The following is a 26111-nucleotide window of genomic DNA, read 5'->3' on the forward strand; positions in this document are numbered from 1 at the left end:
TCTGAATAGTAAGATGATAAGATCACATTGAACATTTAATTCGCCCAATGAATAAACCCATGGACCCTTGATTATTTTTATTACAAGCAACTGGTATGAAATCAAGGTCATAAATGTCTTACAAGTGGTACCAACTATTGTGGGCAAGGTTGAAGGTATAAGTTACAATTTGATACCACGGTATATTAATAGGATTTAGTTTATGACTAATAAAATACCAATAAGACACTGAATAAAATCCTTTTAAAGGCATGTCCCTACTTAGTTGCTGCGTAGCAAGCGATAATACCCTCTATATAAATGAGGCCGGTGTGAGATGGTTTGAGCGCAGGAGGATTTCAGAGTTTCATTTGGGAGGTGAGTGAGACTTGTTTCGCTGTCATTTATAGTGAAATAATTGTAAGATGCTAACTGCCATGACAATTTGTTCAGTTGTCTTTGAGAAACAAACAATGTAACCCTAATTCATATTATGGCATTAGAATAGATTAGAATATAAAATAAAAAAGAGACAAAAAATACAATTTGAGCAAATATAATTGAATTTCATGGCATGAATATAACACGTATGCTAAATGGATAAAACTCAGATATGGAACTATTGAGAAATTGAGTTTTTTTCTCTATTACCAAGTGGTGTAAAGTAACATTTAACACAGAAACTGTAGTCTTCTCGTATAGTGTGATCAATCCAACATTTCACAATATACTACTGTACTGTTGAATGTTACCATCAATGCAGTTAAAAAATCACACCCTGTGTGAAGAGAGTGGTGCCATTGATGAGCCCCGTATTGATGTTGTCATCAATGTTTGTTTTTTGGACATACACCCGGACACACAGACAAAGTCAGATATAGGAGTGGTTGGCACCACTCAAAAAACAGTTGTTATTGCTGATATAAAATATATAGATACAGGGTGACTTCTATTGTGACTAGCAGTTTTAGTACAAATACTAGTTACCTAGTTGCCTTACTCATTGCACATTTATATGCCTTGTGCCTCATTGCACATTTATATATTTTTTACCTATATTCTCCCTGCCCTTATTGTGCTAAGCTGAAGGCTTTTCTTTCTTTCTATTTCATTTTATAAAAAAAATATTTGTATTCTTATCTTATCTATATTATTTATTTATTTATTTTACTATTCTATTACTATTGTCATTGCTGTTGTAGCACAATAGTTGTGGACCGCACACGATTGCACTTTGAGTAGTGACAAATAAACCTTCTTCTTCTAAAGGTTCCAGCTGTTACTGCATCGAGGGAGAAAGTGAGTGTTCATTCCCTTTTCTATTAAACCAACCTACAAGACTATATAGTCTGAAAAAGTCCTACAATTCTCTTCAGATCTGAAGTCAGCAAACACAAAGGCATCAACGGCATCTTTATTTCTGTCTACAGAAAGCCGCCACCATGAGTACGGACGCGGAGATGGAGCAATATGGCGGGGCCGCCATGTACCTCCGTAAGCCAGAGAGGGAGAGAATGGAGGCTCAAGCTTCGCCCTTTGATGCCAAAACTGCAGCATATGTGGCCGATGTTAAGGAGCTGTATCTCAAGTGTAAAATTCTAAAGAGGGACGGTAACAAAATCACCGTGATGGTGCTCGACACCGAGGAGGTACGTAGGTAGAGGTGTATCTAAAATCAAATAGTGACACTGTACAACTGTAATCACAACACATTCTGAAGTTGTGTGTTTTCTTGTTTTTCTTGTCTAGGAAAGAACTGTAAAAGAGGACGATGTGACCCCCATGAACCCTCCCAAGTATGACAAGATTGAGGACATGGCCATGATGACCCACCTCTCTGAAGCCACTGTCCTGTATAACCTCAAAGAGCGTTATGCAGCGTGGATGATCTATGTAAGATGTTATACCTGCTGACTCTGAGAACAGTACAGCATTCTGCTCTGAGCTGTCAATAGAAAAGAAAAGAGAAAAAAGAAAAAAGTGTTCTAACATCCTGAAGAAAACTAAACAAGATGGGGTGTAATAATGCTTGGCTGTTTCCTCATGCCACTTACAACTGGTGGCTGTAATCCCCCAGCCAGTGATGGAAGTACTGGCATCAAAATATACTTAAAGTACCAAAAGTAAAAGTACTCATTATGCAGAATGTCCCATTTCATAAGTTTTCAAATGTACGGGTCACAACGCGACCCGTTGTGTCCTTTTATGTAGATAGCCAAAGTTGAAATGAGGCTGAAGTGGTAAATGTATGTTTTCTGATAATAATCAGTTTTCAAATAATTGTAGTGGAGTAAAAGTATAATATTTGCTTCTGCGATGTAGTGGAGTAGAAGTAAAAGTATTGAAAATTGAATACTTCAGTAAAGTAAAAATACCTCAAAGTTACTTTCCACCATTGCCCCCAGCCCTAGTGATCCGTTGTCCCAGATATGTGAGGTGCTCGCTGCTATGTTGTATGTTATAATGTTTTCTCTCTTGTCCTCTTCAGACCTACTCTGGCTTGTTCTGTGCAACTGTGAACCCCTACAAGTGGCTCCCAGTGTACGACCAGCAGGTTGTAAATGCCTACAGAGGCAAGAAGCGTATTGAGGCTCCACCCCACATCTTCTCTGTCTCTGACAACGCCTATCAGTTCATGATGATGGGTACGTTTTGGTCAAGTCAATGTAAACAAAAATAAACTATAATAGTTTTGTGCTGTATACAGACTAAAAGTACATTTGCTTTACATTTTTACAGATCATGAGAACCAGTCTGTCTTGATCACGTAAGTTTCTCCTCTACTAAGCATAAAAAATAAATTAAAAAAACATTGTAATCAAATTCACTAACTGCGTTTCTCTGAATGTATGCATTTATAACCAGTGGAGAATCCGGTGCTGGAAAGACTGTGAACACCAAGCGTGTCATCCAGTACTTTGCAACAGCAGCAGCTAGTGGTGCAGCAAAGACGGATGCACCAGTCGGTGCCGGCAAAATCAAGGTATTTCTACAGGATTTAAACTTGGACGAATTACACATGTTGAACATAAAGAATTTATATGCAATATAGCAATTCAATTCAAAATAATTCTGTCCCAATTCAAAATTTGGTGATGTCTAGGGGTCACTGGAGGATCAGATTATTGCAGCCAATCCCTTGCTGGAGGCCTATGGTAATGCCAAGACTGTGAGGAATGACAACTCCTCTCGCTTTGTAAGTGCAAAATAATTATGTTATGAGAAATCCTGCAATCATTTCATAATGTAGAGGGACTTTTTTTACAAATTGTGCTTTATGAAACAGGGTAAATTCATCCGAATCTGGTTCAACAAAGCCGGTAAATTGGCCAGTGCTGATATTGAGACATGTAAGTATGAAATTTACATGATAATTAAATGATATGTGCCTTAATTTTTGAGGAATCAATTTTGACTTATTAGTCCATGAGCCAGAGCCCCAAAATTGAGCAATGATTATCGAAAGAGTGGGCAAAACCAAACCTATATTAAATTGTTCATACTGTAGGGTCAATACAAGTAAATAAATATATGATAACCTTTCCACAGGAGCAGCTTTTTCATAGTTATCACACATTTAGTTATTTTCCCCATACATACATGACAGGTGAAAAAATGACAAAATTTAAAAAAGAGTTATCATAATGAAACTTCCTGAGTTGATTACTTGCATGAAGACAATGATTTATCGTATTACAAGTTTTCTGAAATTGTATATTTAAATATGCAAATTAGGCATTTAGTCCATGAGCCAGAGCCCCAAAATTGAGCCAGATATTGAATATTCCCTCGTTAAAAACCTTTGACTCCAACATCTTAACAAAATGAAATAATAATGTTCACTCTGGCTTTGTCCAATGTTCCAATGTTGATTCTGGAAAGTTATACAAATTCGGGCATATTTTCGTAATGCCTAATTTGCATATTTAAATATACAATTTCAGATAACTTGTAATACGATAAATCATTGTCTTCATGTAATTAATCAACTCAGGAAGTTTCATTATGATAACTCTTTTTTAAATTTTGTTATTTTTTCACCTGTCATGTATGTAAAAAGCTGCTCCTGTGGAAAGGTTATCACATATTTATTTACTCGTATTGACCCTATGAACAATTTAATATAGGTATGGTTTTGCCCACTCTTTCGATAATGAAATCTTGACTGGCTCATGGACTATAGTATGTACATAACAATAATAACAATAACAAAACAAGCATTATTATTAATAATAATAATAATAAAAATAATACCCGTATAGATCTGCTGGAGAAGTCCAGAGTGACCTACCAGCTCCCTGCTGAGAGAGGATATCATGTCTTCTATCAGATGATGACCGGTCACAAAGCTTACATTATTGGTAAATTGAAAATGGATTAATGATGCAGTGATTACATCAATTAATGAATAAAAACAAATTTTCACCCTTTTTCTTTTTAATCCCTTTTCAGACATGTGTCTGATCACCACCAACCCCTATGACTTCCCATTGTGCAGCATGGGTCAGATCACTGTGGCCAGCATTAATGACAAAGAGGAGCTGGAGGCCACTGATGTCAGTAAATATATTTTTATATGGTATTTTTTAATAGGTTTCTAATATTCAGTGTATTTTCTAAAGTGATGTTTGTTATGGTCATGAAGTGCGGGTCATGACCGAAAGAATAAGATTAGTTTTCTCAGACGGGTGGCCGTCTCTCTCCCTTAGAGATAGAGTGAGAAGTTCAGTCACCCGCGAGAGACTTAGGTGGTTCGGGCATCTAGTACGGATGCCTCCCGAGTGTCTCCCTAGGGTCTTCACTTCACGTCCCACTGGGAGGACCAGATTGGCTGGCAGACCAAGGACCAGATTACATCTCCACACTGGCCTTGGAACACCTCAGGATCCCCCAGGAGGAAGTTGCTAATGTTGCTCGGGAAAGGGAAGTCTAGAGCTCTCTGCTGGAGCTGTTGCCCCCGCGACCCGATTCCGAATAATCGGTTGAAGATGGATGTGTGGATGGATGTATGGAAGGATGGTTGTTAAAGTAATGTTTTAATCTCAATCTTTTGATTGACAGGATGCTATTGACATCCTGGGCTTCACTAATGACGAGAAGCAGTCCATCTACAAGTTCACCGGTGCAGTGATGCATCATGGGGTCTTGAAGTTCAAACAGAAACAGCGTGAGGAACAGGCTGAACCTGATGGCGAAGAGGGTGAGCATTATCTTCAGCCAAGGAATGAAAACAATCAATAGTTTATCATAAGTATTGTATTTGAATACATTCTAAATTGTTATGACTTATTTCAGTGGCTGACAAGATTGGCTACCTGATGGGTCTGAACTCGGGAGAGATGCTTAAGGCTTACTGCTACCCCAGAGTGAAGGTTGGAAACGAGTATGTCACTAAGGGACAAACTGTGGGACAGGTGAGAAAGTTACTTTATTTTATTGTTCTGAATTCATACGGACCTTATATTCTCTACATGACATACCATTAGAACTGTAATGTATGTTATTGTTCTGAATTCATTCGCACCTTATATTCTTGACACAACATACCATTAGATCTGTAATATCTTTTTGAGTTGTATACAGACTTAATTACAGTGTGACATATTTTGACTGTAGAGCTACCCATAAGAACTACACGTTGTGTAGCCATCCTATATTAAAATTGCGTAGTGGGTGGGTGGACGTCACAAACGTTTATCTGTGTGTCTTCTTCTAGCACACCAGCAGTGTAATTGCTTCCACACAATGCACAAATAATAATGTATGCCATGGGAAATCCAATAAACCACATTTCATATTTACCGTACACTTTGTATTTGTATGAAACTACATTATTGCGCATTATTTATTAGTCCTCCTACGCGATATGCGGCACATTTTTCCAGTTACACAGCGCATGCGTGGACACACATAAGACGACAGCCGTTGTCGCACGCACGCACGCACGCACGCACGCACGCACGCACGCACGCAGGCAGGCAGGCAGGCACACACACACACACACACACACACACACACACACACACACACACACACACACACACACACACAGCCCGAACCTCTTGTATATTATATATACAGTATGATACACTGCCAAATAAATAATGACAGACCACACTGAGTAGAACCACTGCTCCTTCACTTGGAAAGGAGCCAGTTTAGGTGGTTCAGTGAAACTATAAACATTTAAATACACACACTTTTTAACATTCAACATTTTAAAGTAATAAAAAAGTAATTATATTCAAAACAAATCACTTAACAATTCACATAATGTCTCAAAACAGAGTAGGCGACAGTCTTCCAGCCTTTCAAGTTAAGCCTTCCTTTGTGTTAGGGTAATTTTTGACCCGTTTTCAAGTTTAAATAGGTAAAAAGTACCCTTTACATTTCTTTATTGGAACGAGGCTTCATGATATCCTCAGAAATAGCCATTTTAACGCAACAAAATTATTCATCATCATTTTTAATTAATTCTGATGGTCTCTATAAAAAAGTGACACTTGTGGTATTAGGGTCCGAAATGATCCGGCAGAGAAGTATGGCTCAATTCCCCCCAAATTGTCAATATTCAATGTTTACATGTTTGAGAGTGAGAGAGACTCAATTAGCATTTGCTATCAGGAGTAAAATAGAGTTTGAGTTTATGAAAAATAAATGACTTTTTACCTTCTATGGTATACTATACGGGTCAAAAATAACCCTAACACCACTAGTGTCACTATTTTTAATAATATTTAAAAAAAAATAAGTTAAAACACGAAAACAAGTATTTTATTATTATTTATTTTTTTGGAAGTGTGTTCTAATTATTATTCTTAATTATTCTATTATAGCTAGATAACATCATTATCCATTGCCTTCATTATAGGAAATGTAATGAGTGAATTTTAACATTTTTATAATAGAAAACGAGATGTATTGAAAGATGAAACCCTAGCCCTAACCCAACATAATATTTTAAAAAGTGTTTACATGGATATGAATGCATTACAAGTCAGCTGTGAGGTGGGAGATTTTTTTTTATGAAAACAAATATTTTTTGAGTATTTCGGGCTGATTTAAATCACGCGCTAACACCACAAGTGGATGCAGTTTTCTAACACAATGCAAGGGTTAAACAGTGTTATACCGCAGTGCTATACCCACACTTAATGGGGGCGGAAAATGCATGGAGGTACTTCTTTGGAAGAAATGTAATAACAATTCACACCCCTACTAATAACTTTCCTGTTTCCTTAGGTGATGAACTCAGTGGGTGCCTTAGCTAAGTCCATCTATGAGAAGATGTTCTTGTGGATGGTCATCAGGATCAACGAGATGCTGGACACCAAGAACCCGAGAAGCTACTACATTGGTGTGCTGGACATCGCTGGTTTTGAAATCTTTGATGTAAGCATGGACTTGTTTTTTATGTTGTAGACTAATTACCTTTTGTCACAATTACTTTAAAGGAGTAGTTCACCCAAAAAATGACTTATTTTCTATCAATTACACAGCCCATGAAGCATTGAATTCATGGAGATTTTTTTGTTTTTATCGCATTCCTACGCCAATAATCTGATAACCTGCGGTCTCTCCAGTAGGAGACACAAAGAGTCTCCTTTGTGTAAGTAAGGCGTTTTTGTGCAATTACGGCGTTAATTTACAAAAAAACAAATGATATTTCCACCTACAGTTCAACACCCTAGAGCAGCTGTGCATCAACTTCACCAATGAGAAACTGCAACAGTTTTTCAATCACACCATGTTTGTACTGGAACAAGAAGAGTACAAGAAAGAGGGCATTCCCTGGGATACCATTGACTTTGGCATGGACCTGGCCGTCTGCATTGAGCTCATTGAGAAGGTAATACACTGTCTGCATTGAGCTTATTGAGAAGGTAATATACTGTCTTTCATTGAGCTCATTGAGAAGGTAATATACTGTCTTTCATTGAGCTCATTGAGAAGGTAATATACTGTCTTTCATTGAGCTCATTGAGAAGGTAATATACTGTCTTTCATTGAGCTCATTGAGAAGGTAGGCACATGGACTTGGCCGTCTGCATTGAGCTCATTGAGAAGGTATACTATTATTTTGTGATGTTAAACACGTCATGAAATGGCTTTATTGCCAACTTTTCTGCTAGGCTTAGTCAAAGATGGTTAATTTGTGAAGATAAACCAACCCAATTGGAGCCACTAGAGGCAAAATGGTACACAAATCCTACACATGGTCTCCTAAGTGTCTGATGGAAAATCTTGCAACCGTCCAAAGTTTACTGGAACTAGATCCCACGACAGTGTGTTGCTGGGATAGAGAAAGGTCGATAATAAAGGTAATTTTCTTGCCTTTGATTGCCTTTCAATATAACCATATTTGATAGACATACGTATCACCTACATGTTACTGATTAGAGAGAATTTGTACATTTTTGTAATCAGTTCATTATTTCCTGTGTAATCGATGAATAAAACTGAAGTGAGTAATTTGGAGAGCATTGCATTGCCCGATGCACAAATTGTCTTCTTTGAATAGACTATCATCTTATATAAACACAATTGACACAAGGGATTGACAGTCTCCCTTCTGCTGATTATAGGAAAATTAGAATCACAGAGATTTGTTGAGAATTAGGAGAGAGGGAGACCTCGAATGTTGTGCCGTTGTGTGCTTCCTGGCCGACTCCAGACATCCATTGCCGGCGCGCTCTACCAAACCAATTTGGCTTAGCCAGTGGTTTTAGATTCCGCTATGCGCTGTCCCAAATGTCTGTGGTCAAAATAGCAATTTTGGGGATAATGCAACAACACGCCCACTGCCACACCTCCAGGCGCAAATAGTGGAGTCGGCATAATGAACAACGGGTATAGCGCCAGCAAAATAGCGTTTAGAGACAGTGCCAGCTCCCTTACCTGTAATTCACAGGTAGTGGGCAATAATTCACGGCTAGCGGGCAGCGGGTGCGGGTATAGCAGTGCCAATTATACAGTAGGGCCCCAAGAGTGTTTCCCTAATTGAAATCAGGAGTGAGTGGAGGAACGTGAGCTATGGGAATCACACAGGTGAATTAATTCAAGATTCATATATATTCATAACTTATCTATGTCGTTTACGTTTCCAGGAAGCAATTAAAATTTTAGGGACTTTTGACATAAGAATACAAAAAAATATTTATTTTTTTCCTGAAATTTCTGGCATCTAATGATAGATATGTCCTCATTATGACCACGGTTATGATGTGAAAATGTGATAAAATCTTTAATATTGTTTTTGTCATTGCATTAAGTTTCTGCTTTTTGGTGATTTGTCTTTTGTCTCCTTCAAAAAGCCCATGGGCATCTTCTCCATCCTTGAAGAGGAGTGCATGTTCCCAAAGGCCTCAGACACCACCTTCAAGGCCAAGCTCTATGATCAGCATCTTGGAAAGTGTAAAGCCTTTGAGAAGCCCAAGCCTGCCAAAGGCAAGCCTGAGGCAATGCAGCCCCACTTTGCCCTTATTCACTACGCCGGTACGGTGGACTACAACATCAATGGCTGGCTAGAGAAAAACAAGGATCCCCTCAACGACTCTGTGGTGCAACTGTACCAGAAGTCTTCAGTGAAGCTGCTGTCTGTGTTCTATCCTCCTCCTGAGCCTGAAGGTATCTTATTGATATAATAATATAATATAATGTGTTCTATCCTCCTTCTGAGCCTGAAGGTATGTTTATTAATATAATATAAAATAAAATAATATAATATAATATAATATAATATAATATAATATAATATAATATAATATAATATAATATAATATAATATAATATAATATAAAATAATATGATATAATATAATATAATATAATATAATATAATATAATATAATATAATATAATATAATGTGTTCTATCCTCCTCTTGAGCCTGAAGGTAATAATAACAGTTAAACTGCTGGCTGTGTTCTATCCTCCCCCAAAAATAAGGGAAATCAATATATCTAATCAACTCAATTACCAAGTTTATAAAATAATGACATTATTATTTAACAGTAAAATCATCAACTTGTGATATTAAAGCTGCACTATGTAACTTTCCTCTTCTACCCCGGATTTGAACCCGGTTTCCTGTGCAATAGCTGGATCTTTTACCATTGAGCTAATATAGCCTACAATATATCTGTTGACTTAACAAATGAAGAATAATGTGTTGAAGTCAAAGGAAACTGTCTGCTCATGATTCTAACAAAGGAGCGGGAGCAGGAGGCAAGAAGAAGAAGGGTGGTTCCATGATGACTGTGTCTGCTGCTTTCAGGGTAAGAATATTTATTCATTATCGATATTATCTAGTCATGTAACAAATAGGCACAATACATTTTCCTGTTGTAAATAAACAATGTTGTGAGCTTATAGATCAGATATTCTTGAATAGCTGTAGAATAAAATAGGGCTTAACGTTGTTGTGTTGCCTAAATGCAATAATTTAAATAATAATCTAAATATGCAAAGTAACTAACTAAAGTTTTCAAATAATTGTAGTAAAAGGAAAAAGTACTTACTTACATTATTAACTGATAATGAACCTACTTGGCTCTTTATTATGTCTCGACAGGAAAACCTGGGGAAGCTGATGACCAACCTGAGGAGCACTCATCCTCACTTTGTGCGTTGCCTGATTCCTAACGAGTCCAAGACTCCAGGTAAACACAGAAAATATATATAATTATATGTATATTATATATATATATATATATATATATATATATATATATATATATATGAATCCAAGACTCCAGGTAAAGACAGAAAATACTAATTTAAATAGTGATTGTGAGGTGGTCATTTAATGCAACTTAGGCTAGTGTGTCCTTATTTTGTCCTAATAATAATAATAATAATAATAATAATAATAATAATAATAATAATAATAATAATAATGAAGCAACATCTTGATACAGGCCTGATGGAGAACTTCCTGGTCATACATCAGCTGAGGTGTAACGGTGTGCTGGAGGGCATCAGGATTTGTAGGAAGGGCTACCCCAGCAGAATCCCCTATCCTGACTTCAAGCAGAGGTATTCATTCCTTTTTTCCAGGTTTTATTCCATACCTATTAACGGGAGGCATAAAAAATGACCATGAACTTTTGCAAAACAGGTACAAAGTACTGAATCCCGCCGCATGTCCCGAGGGCCAGTTCATGGACAATAAGAAAGCTTCTGAGAAGCTGCTTGGGTCCATTGACATACCTCACGAAGAGTACAAGTTTGGACACACCAAGGTAAACACACTGCCAACCTTGTTTAACGTTATTGAGAGAGGACCAAAAGTTGGTTTTGCAGTCGATTATTTACATATATAGTTTGTAATATCCTATGCAGGTGTTCTTCAAAGCTGGTCTGCTGGGTGCGCTGGAGGAGTTGCGAGATGAGAAGCTGTTTATCCTGGTCACAATGACTCAGGCTCTCGGCCGAGGTTTCGTCATGCGGTTGGAGTTTGTTGAGATGATGAAAAGAAGGTATTCTTTGACAACATAATTCAATGTAATATTTAGTTACAATTTCTTAAGGTACACTTTTTAAATTACCGGAACTGTTTTCCCAACAGAGAAGCCATTTTCACCATCCAGTTCAACGTGCGCGCATTCTGCAACGTGAAACACTGGCCATGGATGAAGCTCTACTACAAGATCAAGCCTCTTCTGCAGAGTGCTGAGACTGAGAAGGAGCTGATGAACATGAAGGAGAACTATGAAAAAATGAAGATTGACTTTGCTGCTGCCCTGGCCAAGAAGAAGGACCTGGAGGAGAAGATGGTGTCTCTGGTACAGGAGAAGAATAACCTGGCAATGGCAGCCGCATCAGTAAGTACATTTCTGCAAGGATGTTTTGTAGCTCAAAACGTATTATAATCTTAGCTTGAATCCTTTCTCTTATCTTATCTCATTTGTTCATCCTGAACAAATGCTGATGTAGTGAGTTTGTGCACCGAGCTCGGATTTAATTGCGCTCCCCAACTCGGCAACCCGACACACAACCTTACTGTATCAATGGAGCTAAGCTCGATTGGCAGAGATATGTTGAGGCCGGGTCTTGTCCGGGGTCACTGCACTGACATGTTTCCTTATTTTATTTATTTTTGACCCCAAGGGAGAAGATAGTCTTAACGATGCTGAGGAGAGATGTGAGGGTCTTATTAAAAGTAAGATCCAGTTGGAGGCAAAACTCAAAGAGACAAGTGAGAGACTGGAGGACGAGGAGGAGATCAACGCTGAGCTGACCGCCAAGAAGCGGAAGCTGGAGGATGAATGCTCTGAGCTCAAGAAGGACATTGATGACCTGGAGCTGACCTTGGCCAAAGTGGAGAAGGAGAAACACGCCACTGAAAACAAGGTTCATAATTATACACTCTATGATTATACTCTCTATGATCATACACTCTATGATCATACACTCTATGATTATACACTCTATGATCATACACTCTATGATTATACACTCTATGATTATACACTCTATGATCATACACTCTATGATTATACACTATATGATCATACACTCTATGATTATACACTCTATGATACACTCTATGATTATACACTCTATGATCATACACTCTATGATTATACACTCTATGATACACTCTATGATTATACACTCTATGATCATACACTCTATGATTATACACTCTATGATCATACACTCTATACACTATGATAATACACTCTATACACTCTATGATTATACACTCTATACTAACAAGGTTCATGGTTATACACTCTATACTCTATGAACAAGGTTCATGGTTATACATTATTAGTTGTCTTATCAATTTATAATACAAGTTCTGTTGTGCTTATTCAGGTGAAGAACCTGACCGAGGAGATGGCCTCTCAGGATGAAGGTCTTGCTAAGCTGACCAAGGAAAAGAAGGCCCTCCAAGAGGCCCATCAGCAGACCCTGGATGACCTGCAGGCAGAGGAAGACAAAGTCAACACTCTGACCAAGGCCAAGACCAAGCTGGAACAGCAAGTTGATGATGTGAGTTTATCAAGTGAATCAAGATGTTTTGAACACATAATGTTTATTGTTGTTACTAAATTATTCGTTGTTGTTTTTATTTGTGCAGTTGGAGGGTTCTCTGGAGCAAGAGAAGAAGCTCCGCATGGACCTGGAGAGAGCCAAGAGAAAGCTTGAGGGGGATCTGAAACTGGCCCAGGAATCCATAATGGATCTGGAGAATGACAAGCAGCAGTCAGACGAGAAGATAAAGAAGTACTGTGGACCACAATAATAATAATAAATAATAATAATAATAATAATAATAATAATAATAATAATAATAATAATAATGATAATAATAATAATAATAATTCATTAATAATAATAACATGAAATGTCATGGAGAAAAAACACCTGCAGAATGGCACTTAAATATTATGTACTTTATTCCACAGGAAGGAGTTTGAAACAAATCAGCTTCTGAGTAAAATTGAGGATGAACAATCTTTGGGGGCTCAGCTGCAGAAGAAGATCAAAGAACTCCAGGTACTTAACATTTCTTTCAAATCTAAAGTTGAACTGCCTAAACCCTATATACTTAGTTGACCAGGGTCCCCCACAGTTCTATACTTAAACCCTATAGTTGACCAGGGTCCCCCATGGGTCTATACTTAAACCCTGTATACTTAGTTGACCAGGGTCCCCCATGGGTCTATACTTGGCCCCGTCCTTTTTTTCCCTTCTCTACGCCACTGCAGATCCACAAGCTCACAACGTGTCACGTCACAACACGTATGCCCAAACTAGGGACACAAGGTTCATTAAATATTTTAATAATAATATGAATAAATCATGATTTTCAGATGTTATTCTAATATCATTAATTTGAAAAGGCTCGTATTGAGGAACTGGAGGAAGAGATCGAGGCTGAACGTGCCGCTCGTGCCAAGGTTGAGAAGCAGAGAGCTGATCTCTCCAGGGAACTTGAGGAGATCAGTGAGAGGCTGGAGGAGGCTGGTGGAGCCACCGCCGCTCAGATCGAGATGAACAAGAAGCGCGAGGCTGAGTTCCAGAAGCTGCGTCGTGACCTCGAAGAGTCCACCCTGCAGCACGAGGCCACCTCCTCTGCTCTCCGTAAGAAACAGGCTGACAGCGTTGCAGAGCTGGGTGAACAGATCGACAACCTCCAGCGTGTCAAGCAGAAACTGGAGAAGGAGAAGAGCGAATACAAGATGGAGATCGATGACCTATCCAGCAACATGGAGGCTGTCGCTAAGTCAAAGGTAGAATGGAATGTCTGTGGATAATTCTTGAAATAATACTTGTTCAATGAACTGAAAAAGGGAAAAATACTTTAAATGCATTGACTGATGGCCAGTGATTGATCCCACTTCTGACACCAATTGTTGCGTTTTTGTTTCTAAACAAAGTACTCAATTGACAATTGAGAGAAATTTGTAGAATATTGAACTACTGTAAAAAGGAACATGATCTAATACATGTAGGTCACACAGTCATTAATTGAAAATGTCCGTTGTTAATTAACAGGGAAATCTTGAGAAGATGTGCCGCACCCTTGAGGACCAGCTCAGTGAACTCAAGTCCAAGAGTGATGAGAATGTTCGCATGTTAAATGATATTGGAGCTCAGAGAGCAAGACTGTTGACGGAAAATGGTAAATGTTATTTGTAAAGTCTACTTTACATGGTTTGTCAATGGTACCACATTCCATATTTAGAGATGATGATTTGATTAACAGTTATCCCAGGTATTTTACGAATATGTATCCAACAAAGATGATACAACATTTTTAAAGCATATTTCAATTTCTAACTAGGTGAGTTTACTCGTCAAGTTGAGGAGAAAGAAGCCCTTGTCTCACAGCTCACCAGAGGCAAGCAGGCCTTCACCCAACAGATTGAGGAGTTGAAGAGACATGTTGAAGAGGAGGTCAAGGTGATGAGCATGTTTTTTGCTTTTTATAAACAGGCCTTGTATTATATTTATTATATTCAGCTGACCTTATTTTGGCAATTTTCTTTTGACAGGCAAAGAATGCCCTTGCCCATGGTGTGCAATCAGCTCGCCATGACTGTGACCTTCTGAGGGAGCAGTTTGAGGAGGAACAGGAGGCCAAGGCGGAACTGCAGCGTGGAATGTCCAAGGCCAACAGTGAGGTGGCTCAGTGGAGGAGCAAGTATGAGACTGATGCTGTCCAACGCACTGAGGAGCTGGAGGAAGCTAAGTAAGTGATCAATGTTTTACACTCTCAAGTACCACTCTCTACCACTCTTTATACAGTGGTCAGTGTTTTACACTATCAGGTACCACTCTCTATACAAAGTAAGTGATCAGTGTTTTACACTATCAGGTACCACTCTTTATACAAAATATTACCCACAATTATTTGATTCCATTCAAAACTGACCAACAGGAAGAAGCTAGCCCAGCGTCTTCAGGATGCTGAGGAGCAAATTGAGGCTACGAATTCCAAGTGCGCCTCTCTGGAGAAAACCAAACAGAGACTCCAGGGTGAAGTGGAAGACCTCATGATTGATGTGGAGAGGGCCAATGGTTTGGCTGCCAACCTTGACAAGAAACAGAGGAACTTCGATAAGGTGCTTTGACATACAGTAGATTATTAAAACCTAATGATTTTAGCCTCCATAAAGTGGGGTAAATTACACCTGTCATTACAAATGGTGTGCAGGTCCTAGCAGAATGGAAGCAGAAATACGAAGAGGGACAGTCAGAACTGGAGGGAGCTCAGAAAGAGAATCGTTCTCTCAGCACTGAGTTGTTTAAGATGAAGAATTCCTATGAGGAGTCTCTGGACCAACTGGAGACCATGAAGAGAGAGAACAAGAACCTGCAGCGTGAGTCTTTCTCTACATACTTCTTTCAATATCAGTTTTGCTTGAATGTTTTTTGACAACTTGTTTTGAGCCAAGGCTGGTGTTTAACGGGTCAAAATGGGTCCTCATTTTAATCAGTTTATCTCAAAGTTCTGTTCATGTGTGTTTAATATTCAAAGTAAATATAAATATGCCGTTCAAAGTTTTTAAAGTCAATATTCTTTTAGAGTACTTTGTTTAGAAACAAAACGTTACATTTTGTGTCAGAAGTGGGATCAATCAATATATTTAGAGTTCAAGATCAATTGTGGATTAGGCTACACCCAGTTTATTCAAATGCATTTCTAATTTCCTCATTATTGATTTTCAATCAATGCAGAGGAGATCTCAGACCTGACTGAACAGATTGGTGAGACTGGAAAGAACATCCATGAGCTGGAGAAAAACAAGAAACAGGTGGAGACAGAGAAGTTAGAGATCCAGACAGCCCTGGAGGAAGCTGAGGTAAGACTTTTTAGGTTGTAGATGAAGATGGCAATTGTCGCTATATTCGATTTTGCACCAATATGATTCAAAAAGTGGAATAATACATATTACATTTGTAGGCCCATTCTACCTTTTGATCCTGTGTTACATTTAGGGTACTCTGGAGCACGAGGAGTCCAAGATTCTTCGTGTCCAGCTGGAGCTCAACCAGATCAAGGGTGAGGTGGACAGGAAGCTGGCAGAGAAGGATGAAGAGATGGAGCAGATCAAGAGGAACAGCCAGAGGGTGATTGACTCCATGCAGAGCACTCTGGACTCTGAGGTCAGGAGCAGAAACGATGCCCTGAGAATCAAGAAGAAAATGGAGGGAGACCTGAATGAGATGGAGGTTCAGCTGAGCCATGCCAACCGCCAGGCTGCTGAGGCCCAGAAGCAGCTGAGGAACGTCCAGGGACAGCTTAAGGTGCAGAACATACGTAGTTAGACACATATTGAACAAAACCATTCTGTTGTTTCTTTTCACCACTTCAAATGTGATCTATCTTAGGATGCCCAACTGCACCTTGATGATGCTGTCAGAAGTCAAGAAGATCTGAGGGAACAAGCTGCCATGGTGGAGCGTAGGAACGGCCTCATGGTTGCAGAGATTGAGGAGCTGAGAGTGGCTCTGGAACAGACAGAGAGAGGCCGCAAAGTGGCTGAACAAGAACTAACGGATGCTAGTGAACGTGCTGGACTGTTGCACTCCCAGGTCAAGTCAATGAAAAACTCTCAACATCAAATATTTGACATACAAGTCAATGTATGTCAAATACAAAAATACAATGCATACTTATATTGTTCAACTGAATGTATATTTTAGAACACAAGCCTTTTGAACACCAAGAAGAAACTGGAGGCTGACCTGATCCAGGTCCAAGGTGAAGTGGACGACAGTGTTCAAGAAGCAAGGAATGCTGAGGAGAAGGCCAAGAAAGCCATCACTGATGTAAGTTAGGATGTCCTGTCCTACCCTCATCTATTAGATATCCTTATAGCCATCACTTATGTAAGTTAGGATGGCTATATGGGGGGCGGCCATAGCTGAGTGGTTAGTGAGCCCGTCTAGGGAGCCAGAGGCCCTGGTTGCCCCAGGTTCGATTCCAGGCCACGCCAGCATATGTGTCAATGAAATGAAAATTGTCCCTGAGCAAGACTCTTAAGCCCTAATTGCTCACAGGTTCTCATTGGAATCAAGACCGCAAGGACTTTCATGAACGACCTGTTAAAAGGAATTATCCTTATCCTTATCCTGTCCTACCCTCTTAGATATCACTGTTGTAAGTTAGGATGTCCTGTCCTACCATCACTGATGTAAGTTAGGATGTCCTACTCTCATCTGTTAGATATCCTCATGTCATGCTTCATATTAACATACAATACAATGCAACAATGACAATCCAGGCTGCTATGATGGCCGAGGAGCTTAAGAAGGAACAGGACACAAGTTCTCACCTGGAGAGGATGAAGAAGAACCTGGAGGTCACAGTCAAGGACCTGCAGCACCGCCTCGATGAGGCTGAGAACCTGGCAATGAAGGGAGGCAAGAAGCAGCTCCAGAAACTGGAGTCAAGGGTAAGATGTAGTTTAATACCAACACAGGTTATAGTCATACAATGAAATAAGAAAAAATAACTTCATAGTGCATAATTCAATTCTGAAGGTGCGTGAACTGGAGGGAGAGAATGAAGCTGAACAGAGACGTGGAGCGGATGCTATTAAAGGTGTCCGCAAATACGAGAGGAGAGTGAAGGAGCTGACATACCAGGTACTGTAATACCATGTTCACTTCAGTGACAAAATGAATAGATTGCATCAACATACAATTAATGTTATAAATTCACTGTCACTTCAGACTGAAGAGGACAAGAAGAATCTTGCCAGGCTTCAGGATCTGGTAGACAAACTGCAGATGAAGGTCAAGGGCTACAAGAGACAGGCTGAGGAAGCGGTAAGAAAAATACTGTTTTTAAATTTTAAAAAAATGGAATCATATGAATCATGCTAGATCCCACAAGAGTGTGTTGCTGGGAAGGAGAAAGGTCGATAATAAAGTTGATTTTCTCCTGATTTGTCTCTCTGAAAAAAGCCATTTTAATATGAAAATCTTGGGAATATTATGTGGGTTGTGACGATTGGGTCCAATATTTAATTCAGTGACCATGGGGCTAAAGAATCGTGTTCATGTTCACTCTTCCATTGGAAATAATAGTCAACCTTTGTACGGTCTCCTAAAAAGGCGGCCACCTACTTCACGCAGATTCTGGAAGTAAACCGGAGATGTCTTTCTTTTTTTTTTTGTCTTGGATGATCATGCTGAATGATGACAACACGCCAGGGCTGGACCCAAGACACTCATGAACATGCAACATGGGCCACTGCATTAGCTGCAACCACACTTTACAATTTTCCTGATATTGTCTCGTTTGAACTGTTATCGCTAGATGCTCTTTTCAAATATTGAGGCTTGGAACCATCTCTATCATATTGTAGGAGGAAGCAGCCAACACTCACCTGTCCAAGTGCAGAAAGGTTCAAAATGAGCTGGAGGAGGCTGAAGAGCGTGCTGACATCGCTGAATCCCAGGTCAACAAGATGAGAGCTAAAAGTCGTGACTCCAAGGTAAATACGTAATGCAATATGAACAAGGCACATTATGTTGGTTATCACTAACTGAGATTTAACTAAAGATTTAAATGTATTCATCTTTTCACAGGGAAAAGAAGCAGCTGAGTAGTTTCTTCAATCCAAGAATTCACCCTAAAACTTCATTAGGGCTATATTCAATAAAGCATTATAGAACGTCATAAAATATGACGCATTAGGGCTGTATCAAATAAAGCATTATAGAACGTCATAAAATATGACGTATTAGGCCTATATTCAATAAAGCATTATAAATATACATATTTTGTCAATTGTTGTTTTTACTGTCTCTGCTAGGCCAAAGGCCGGGGCCAGAGATTATGTTTTCACCCATCTGTCTGTCTGTGTGTCTGTCAATCCATGCATAATGTTTCATACAATAATCCTAAAAGCATTTAAAACATGGGTAAATAAAATCCAACACATGTATCTTGTAACATGGAGAACAGAAGTTTACCAGCATTAGCGTATGTTTACTTAAGACATACAGTGGATGGCGAATATTGCCCAAGTAGATTGTTGATCTTTTCTATATGGAAGGCCAAAGCCCAATTCATAGCATATATGCGATATAACTTATGCGCAGACTATCAACAGCATGAACAGGCCTTATATAGGCCTACGGTATCAACAGTTTCAACCTTGAATGTCTGGGTAATATAGCGTTACAGTAGCCTACAGGACCCTTAAGGGTCTCTTTTGGTTCAATTTGTACAATGAATTAACACTGATGATTATATTATGTATTGTCAGTGCCCCTGCCCAGTGTAGCCCATGCTAGTCCTGCGGTCTCCTGTCGGCATCTGAACATTTAGACCACTTCTGACTCAATTGTGTTCGTATAAACGCTCGACAAAGCCGGATGCACCATGGTGGACATGAACCCACAACCTCGTATTGAGGCTATAATTGTATTATTTATATTATTACATTCTAGAGATAAATTAAGCCCAAGACCTGTTGCAGAGAGATATTCTTTTGTTACATTGCTGAATTTTCTTTTTTAACACATTCTCTCTTTGAGAATCTGAGTATATTTTGGTTACTGAGAGGTATTATTTTGTTATGTAGCTTAATTTTCTATACAGAAGAGACACATTTTAAATAAATACACAAGATTTATAAAGCATCTTTGATTATCTGCAAGAGGCCCTTCCGAGTGTCCCCTTCTCTGTGGTTCAGAATGTGGTCAGCCAGCATATAGGAGCTGCCCGGTAGTGGTCAGCCTATAGAGCTGCCAATGCTATAGAAGAGAGAGTTCCGTCACGCTGTCATCTCGGCGCAAAGCGGGCTGCTATGCAGTGGCGTGTTCTACCGTGTTACGCTGTATACGTAGCGTGGCCTGCAGAAAATCTTTGGTGCCAAGCGGTTACATCCAAAAAACGTCCGAGACAGCATATCTGATACGCTGATATGCATCTGATACGCAGGAGGAGGGGCTGGGGGCAACAAGAATGTGGATTTCAATATCCTGGTCTGACTCTGAGGTGAAGTTTCATGTGTGGTTATTGTCTTTCTTGAGGTGATAATGAATGGCCGCTAGCGAAGCAATTCACACATTAACTAAACGACCTGCCATTCACTTCATTGAATGGCAGGTCACTGAAGTGAGTACTTCATTAGTATTGTACTGCGCGCGTCACCATAGCACAGCATAAAACGCAAGGAAATGTTCATCCAGATTCAGTCTAGGCCTACTCCTGACTCTTGTAATTGGAGATGGGACCACGACCACCGCTAAAAAAAAGAAGAAGGTTAAAGCATTGAAATGCTAACAAGGGGAACCGTAACAAAGCGGTGCCGAAAAAAACGGCACCCACACAGCCGGAACCACAGGGGTTTCCTCCTTTTTAGGACAGCTCAAGCGAAGCGAGCTGTCCTCTATGGAGAGAGATGAAAGGCATCTGAGGTATGTGGGATGTAACCTCTGCAGGCTTATAAAGAGAGGAGGTGGCTTAGGCGAAAAAGGGGCGTAACGGGGCGTGATTTGGTCAGGGACTCTCTGTTTGTGGGAAAAAGTGGGCCGGCTTGCTAAAAAAGGGTCTGGTTGCCACCGATTGGTTGCTGCAACTTGGATTCATGCAGGGAGACGCCCCCTCTTTGCTCCAAACACCGATTGGTTGCTGCAACTTGGATTCATGCAGGGAGACGCCCCCTCTTTGCTCCGAAAAATTTGGAACGGCTGCCTGTTGTCACAGGCACTCAGGCACTGCAGAGAAGTAGACACAGTGGTGGAAAAAGTACTCAAATTCTTTACTTAAGTAAAAGTACCAATACTGCAATATAAAAATACTCCGTTACAAGTAAAAGTCCAGAATTAAAAATGTACTTGAGTAAAAGTACAAAAGTATTGGCATCAAAATGTACTTAAAGTACCAAAAGTAAAAGTACTAAATATTTGAAAATAGCCGATCTACAAATATTTGAAAATAGCCGATCTACAAGCTCACAAGGCGTCGCGATGCGACGCGTTGTGAGCTTGTAGATCTGCTATTTTCAAATAGCCTATAGGTATGAAATAGGGCTAAAGTGGTTAATGTATATTTCATTATATCATAGTTTATATCTGAAAAGTAACTAGTAACTAAAGTTTTCAACTAAATGTAGAGTAAAAGTGCAATATTTGCCTCTGAGATGTAGTGGAGTAGAAGTAAAAGTATTGTAAATTGGAAATACTCAAGTAAAGTACAAATACCTCAAAACTGTACTCAAGTACAGTACTTTAGTAAATGTACTTAGTTACTTTCCACCACTGAGTAGACATGTAGACTATAGACTATGGAGGCATCAGAATTTTGTATCAAATTATAGAATGCACCAAAACATTAATAAGTGTTGACTTGAATCTATTTAAGCCACAATAAAGCCCCGCTTTTATTTTTGATTTTTATTTGGGGTTTATTTAGCATAGTTTTAGATGATTTTCTGTGCACATTTCTTCATTTAAGCATCGCGAGCTGCGAACGGCCTTTTTGCATGTAGTTGAAGCGCAAGGGGCGGCGGGGGGGAGAGAGTCGCAGATAGACAGCTGGAGAGTTGAATAACCTCCTCTTCAAATAACCAGATTTATTTACCAAAGTAGCCTATGTAGGCGACCTACATGTTTATGTTTTAGCTTAGACACGGGTAGCCTACAATAGTTGGTAGATGATTGGTAAATTATTAACCATGACAACGACTCAAAGACTTTTATTTTGTACTTTCTTGAACCACAAGCATATCGCTGCACCAGTAGGCTACATGAGAGAGAAAAAGGGGGGGGGACCACTTGATACACAAAAACAAAGCTGGCAATGTATTGCTAATATCCAGGGATGCTTTGTTAGGCTACAGAGTGCAAAGCACTACATTTAGCCAGTGAGAATTGCAGTGTACATAAAGTGCGCTCGGAAAGGTTTATTTTAGGAGCGCTTTGTGATGCACCGTGCAGTCAAATCCGCGGTGTCAATAAATTCCACTGCCCGCTCTTTGATGAGTCCTCCATCCTCCATGAATCGAATACAAACTGCAACTAGTTCCCGTTTGGAAAGCGGGAAATCTTTATACGCGAGTAGGCCTATTGCAAAATATTGTCCAATGTCCACTGAGTTCAGCCTTTATTTTACCAAGCAGGACTGATGCTGCAGCCTGAAGCAGCTTGCCCTGAAAGTGGTTTAGGCGACCGTTCGTTTAGGCGTCCTCGCGTCGCTGAGTTTGCTCTGGACAAACTTTTTTTTTTACGCTGGTGCCATTGCTGCCTCTCTGCTGTCTCAAGAATCAAACATGAAGAGAACGAGGCCACTCAGGCCAGGACATGTGTGTGGTGTTTATATTGTGCGCTTATGTCAATAAACCGGTTCTGTGAATGAGGGACACAGACAGACACATTTCACACTCGAGTGTGAAATGGGATTCTGAGAATACACATTGGCTCAATTGCTCAAAAGACCCAACATCCTCCAGACACGCAGGACGTAGAGAGAGAATGGATGTGTATTACGTTATTTGTCAGCCTTAAGTATAGGGGCGATATTCATAGTAAATACACAAAAAGCTGTCTGGCGGAGTTAAGGCACAGTGGCCCTCATTTATCAACGCGGTGTAGCCCGAATAATGAACGTACGGCGATATCACCGCACCTTTCGGCATTTATCAATATATCCTGACGTGGGCTTCATCCTACTTTACGCTGAGATCTCACGTCTGGTCGAGACCAATTGTTGACGTTGGCTGCGCCCGTTTATTCCATTCTAGACCTGCGGAGCAGACGGTCTGACAGGCATCTGGACACATATATCCACTCCAAAATGTATATCTACACTAATAAATAATCCCTGTGAAAATATAACATTTTATAAAGTAATTTAAACAAACTGCTTTAACAGTCATTCGGTTAGGCTTGCAGATCTGCATGGCTGCGTTGGCTATTTGAAAATAGCAGATCTACAAGCTCACAACAGGTCCCATCACTACGCGTTGTGAGCTTGTAGATCTGCTATTTTCAGCGCAGCAGCGATTCTGCGAGATAATTTTCGGGAGCCCCGAGTCCCCGACATTCTTTTCATGGACAGTGAGGTCCAGAGAGAGAGAGAGAGAGAGAGAGAGAGAGAGAGATAACCACGATAACGCAATGGTGATTATGAACCACGTACCCAAACCCGTTAAAGGCTGCTTTTCCCAAGCTGAACTATACTATTGTTCAATGAAAAGCATTGTAATCCGATTAGTGGCCATTTTTTCATAATGTATTCGAGTGCAATACACCTACCAACCGATAGGGTCACTCTGTTAAAAGCATATGGCCACCGATCAGATTAAAATGCTTTTTATTGAACAATACGGATGATACAGGTACTTTTGAGAGCCCATATATACATGTAACCTCCGTCGCCATGGGATAAGCACTTTATCTTTGAAATATGAACGTTTATGTAGATGTACGGGTCATAAATGGAGAAAGTGCAAACACTAGGTTGAAGTTCATCCATGACGGTCGTGACAGTCGACCGTCGTGTATCCGTGGCTATTACTCCCTCTAACATTTCCCATGTTTTTAGCAGTGGTGGAAAAAGTACTCAAATTCTTTACTTAAGTAAAAGTACCAATACTGCAATATAGAAATACTCTTGTTACAAGTAAAAGTCCAGAATTCAAAATTTACTTGAGTAAAAGTACAAAAGTATTGGCATCAAAATGCACTTAAAGTACCAAAAGTAAAAGTACTAAATATTTGAAAATAGCAGATCTTCAAGCTCACAACGGGTCGCGATGCGACGCGTTGTGAGCTTGTAGACCGGCTAGGTATAAAATAGGGTTAAAGTGGTTAATGTATGTTTCATTATATCATAATTTATATCTGAAAAGTAACTAGTAACTAAAGTTTTCAAATACATGTAGTGGAGTAAAAGTACAATAGTTGCCTCTGAGATGTAGTGGAGTAGTAGTAAAAGTATTGGAAATTGGAAATACTCAAGTAAAGTACAGATACCTCAAAATTGTACTTATAAGTACAGTACTTGAGTAAATGTACTTAGTTACTTTCCACCACTGGTTTTTAGTGTATTGAAATAATGTCATGCATATTTGTCCAGTGCATAGCCTACTGCAGGCCTTGTTGACTAGATTTAGAATAGATTTTTAAGCTCTTGCTCCTGAAATGATCGATTATTTTTTAAGGGGAAACGCCATCATTTAACATGCAAGTCAATGGGTGAGAAGGACATTGCCAGGCACAAGGGTAATTAATGTATTTGTGCAAGATGACCCTGCTACTGTATATAAAATGTGTATATTACTCGTTCATCATGGTTCATGTTCAAATAGCTCAATCCAAAATATAATGCTGTAGGCCTAAGTGTTAGGCTGTATTTACGCACCTGCTTAATTGTAATTAATGCTTAAATATAGTTATGACCGGTATTTTTTATCAGATGTCTGATACATTTGATTCATTCCGGACATTGGGACCAGCAGGTTACAATCCTATATCGTAACCCCTGGTATTGACCACATTGCTTAGCAGAGTTCAGTGATGCAAATGCATGTCAAGTTGATCAACAGATTGTATTATTCTCCAATGCAATAACAGTACTGAAATGAAGGCTATAAGGGCAATAATGGGAGCCCTTTCTTTTTTAAAGTAACTTCAAAGTTACTTTTCACAGTAACGCATTACTTTTTGGTGTAAGTAACTAGTAAAGTAACTGAGTTACTTTTACATGACAAGTAACTAGTAATGGTAACTAGTCACTGGTTTTCAGTAACTAGCACACCACTAGCACAACACTACAACGGTGTCTAACCGAGAGTTATACTTCTCCAGTACAACGGTGTCTAACCGAGAGTTATACTTCTCCAGTACAACGGTGTCTAACCGAGAGTTATACTTCTCCAGTACAACGGTGTCTAACCGAGAGTTATACTTCTCCAGTACAACGGTGTCTAACCGAGAGTTATACTTCTCCAGTACAACGGTGTCTAACTGAGAGTCCATGCAGATCACAGTTGACAAATATTATATATTATCGGAGCTATTATTAATGTTATCGGTTTTATCGTGATGACGTCATAATTCCTGATATCGAACCGATAATTATCGGGCCGATACTTATCGTGCACTAATAATTTTATCGCAAATTATTGTCTCCGCCAGGCCGAAGGCATGGCGAGAGAGTATGTTTTACCCCCTGTCCGTCCGTGTGTCTGTGTGTGTGTGTGTCCGTGTGTCTGTGAACAGCTAATCTCTGGCACCGTTGGCTTGATCGCAGTGAAACTGTGCACACACACTCCCTGGATGCCAGAGCAGAACCTCTGCCCCAAATTTTTCACATGGGCCTTTTATAGCGCCACCAGGAGGCTGATTTGTGCAAAAGACATTTTTGGACAGTACTCCTACAGATTTTATCCAAACATCACGCAAATCGGTGCACAGTATCTCTATAGTCATGTGATCAACACAGATCTGCCTGATTTTCCATATTCCATCCTGATTGGCTAAGGTTGGCTTCCAAAGTTTGCAGGATTGGTCCATTTTGAACTAAATGCCTCAAATCATGAACGCAGCTTGTGATTTATGTGAAATTTAACACGCATGTTCCCACTAGGCCGAGGAAGAAATGCCATTTGAAAATGTTCAAATCAGCCTCATGGTGGCGCTATAAAAGGCA

At 39.6% G+C, this 26111-nt stretch overlaps 1 protein-coding gene across 1 annotated transcript; it reads left to right on the plus strand.

Annotated features, from left to right (window-relative positions):
* Window positions 1-339: 339 nt before the first annotated feature.
* On the plus strand, window positions 340-19149 carry LOC311033394 (myosin heavy chain, fast skeletal muscle-like). The gene is made up of 41 exons (XM_084040903.1): window positions 340-357; window positions 1249-1278; window positions 1410-1628; window positions 1729-1872; window positions 2468-2624; window positions 2719-2746; window positions 2845-2962; window positions 3083-3175; window positions 3266-3329; window positions 4242-4340; window positions 4432-4535; window positions 5041-5179; window positions 5275-5393; window positions 7222-7371; window positions 7658-7828; window positions 9294-9606; window positions 10190-10254; window positions 10551-10638; window positions 10897-11014; window positions 11097-11220; window positions 11321-11457; window positions 11547-11802; window positions 12089-12331; window positions 12803-12979; window positions 13068-13213; window positions 13396-13486; window positions 13834-14223; window positions 14489-14615; window positions 14778-14896; window positions 14989-15185; window positions 15375-15558; window positions 15651-15816; window positions 16175-16299; window positions 16436-16744; window positions 16829-17032; window positions 17144-17269; window positions 17725-17895; window positions 17984-18088; window positions 18176-18271; window positions 18814-18942; window positions 19037-19149. Exons 3-41 carry the CDS (start codon window positions 1422-1424, stop codon window positions 19055-19057), a joined length of 5820 nt encoding a protein of 1939 aa, XP_083897029.1. The 5' UTR covers window positions 340-357; window positions 1249-1278; window positions 1410-1421; the 3' UTR covers window positions 19058-19149.
* Window positions 19150-26111: the final 6962 nt, after the last annotated feature.

Source organism: Gymnoscopelus microlampas, assembly GCF_963454915.1.
Source record: "Gymnoscopelus microlampas genome assembly, chromosome: 1".
Taxonomy (NCBI): domain Eukaryota; kingdom Metazoa; phylum Chordata; class Actinopteri; order Myctophiformes; family Myctophidae; genus Gymnoscopelus; species Gymnoscopelus microlampas.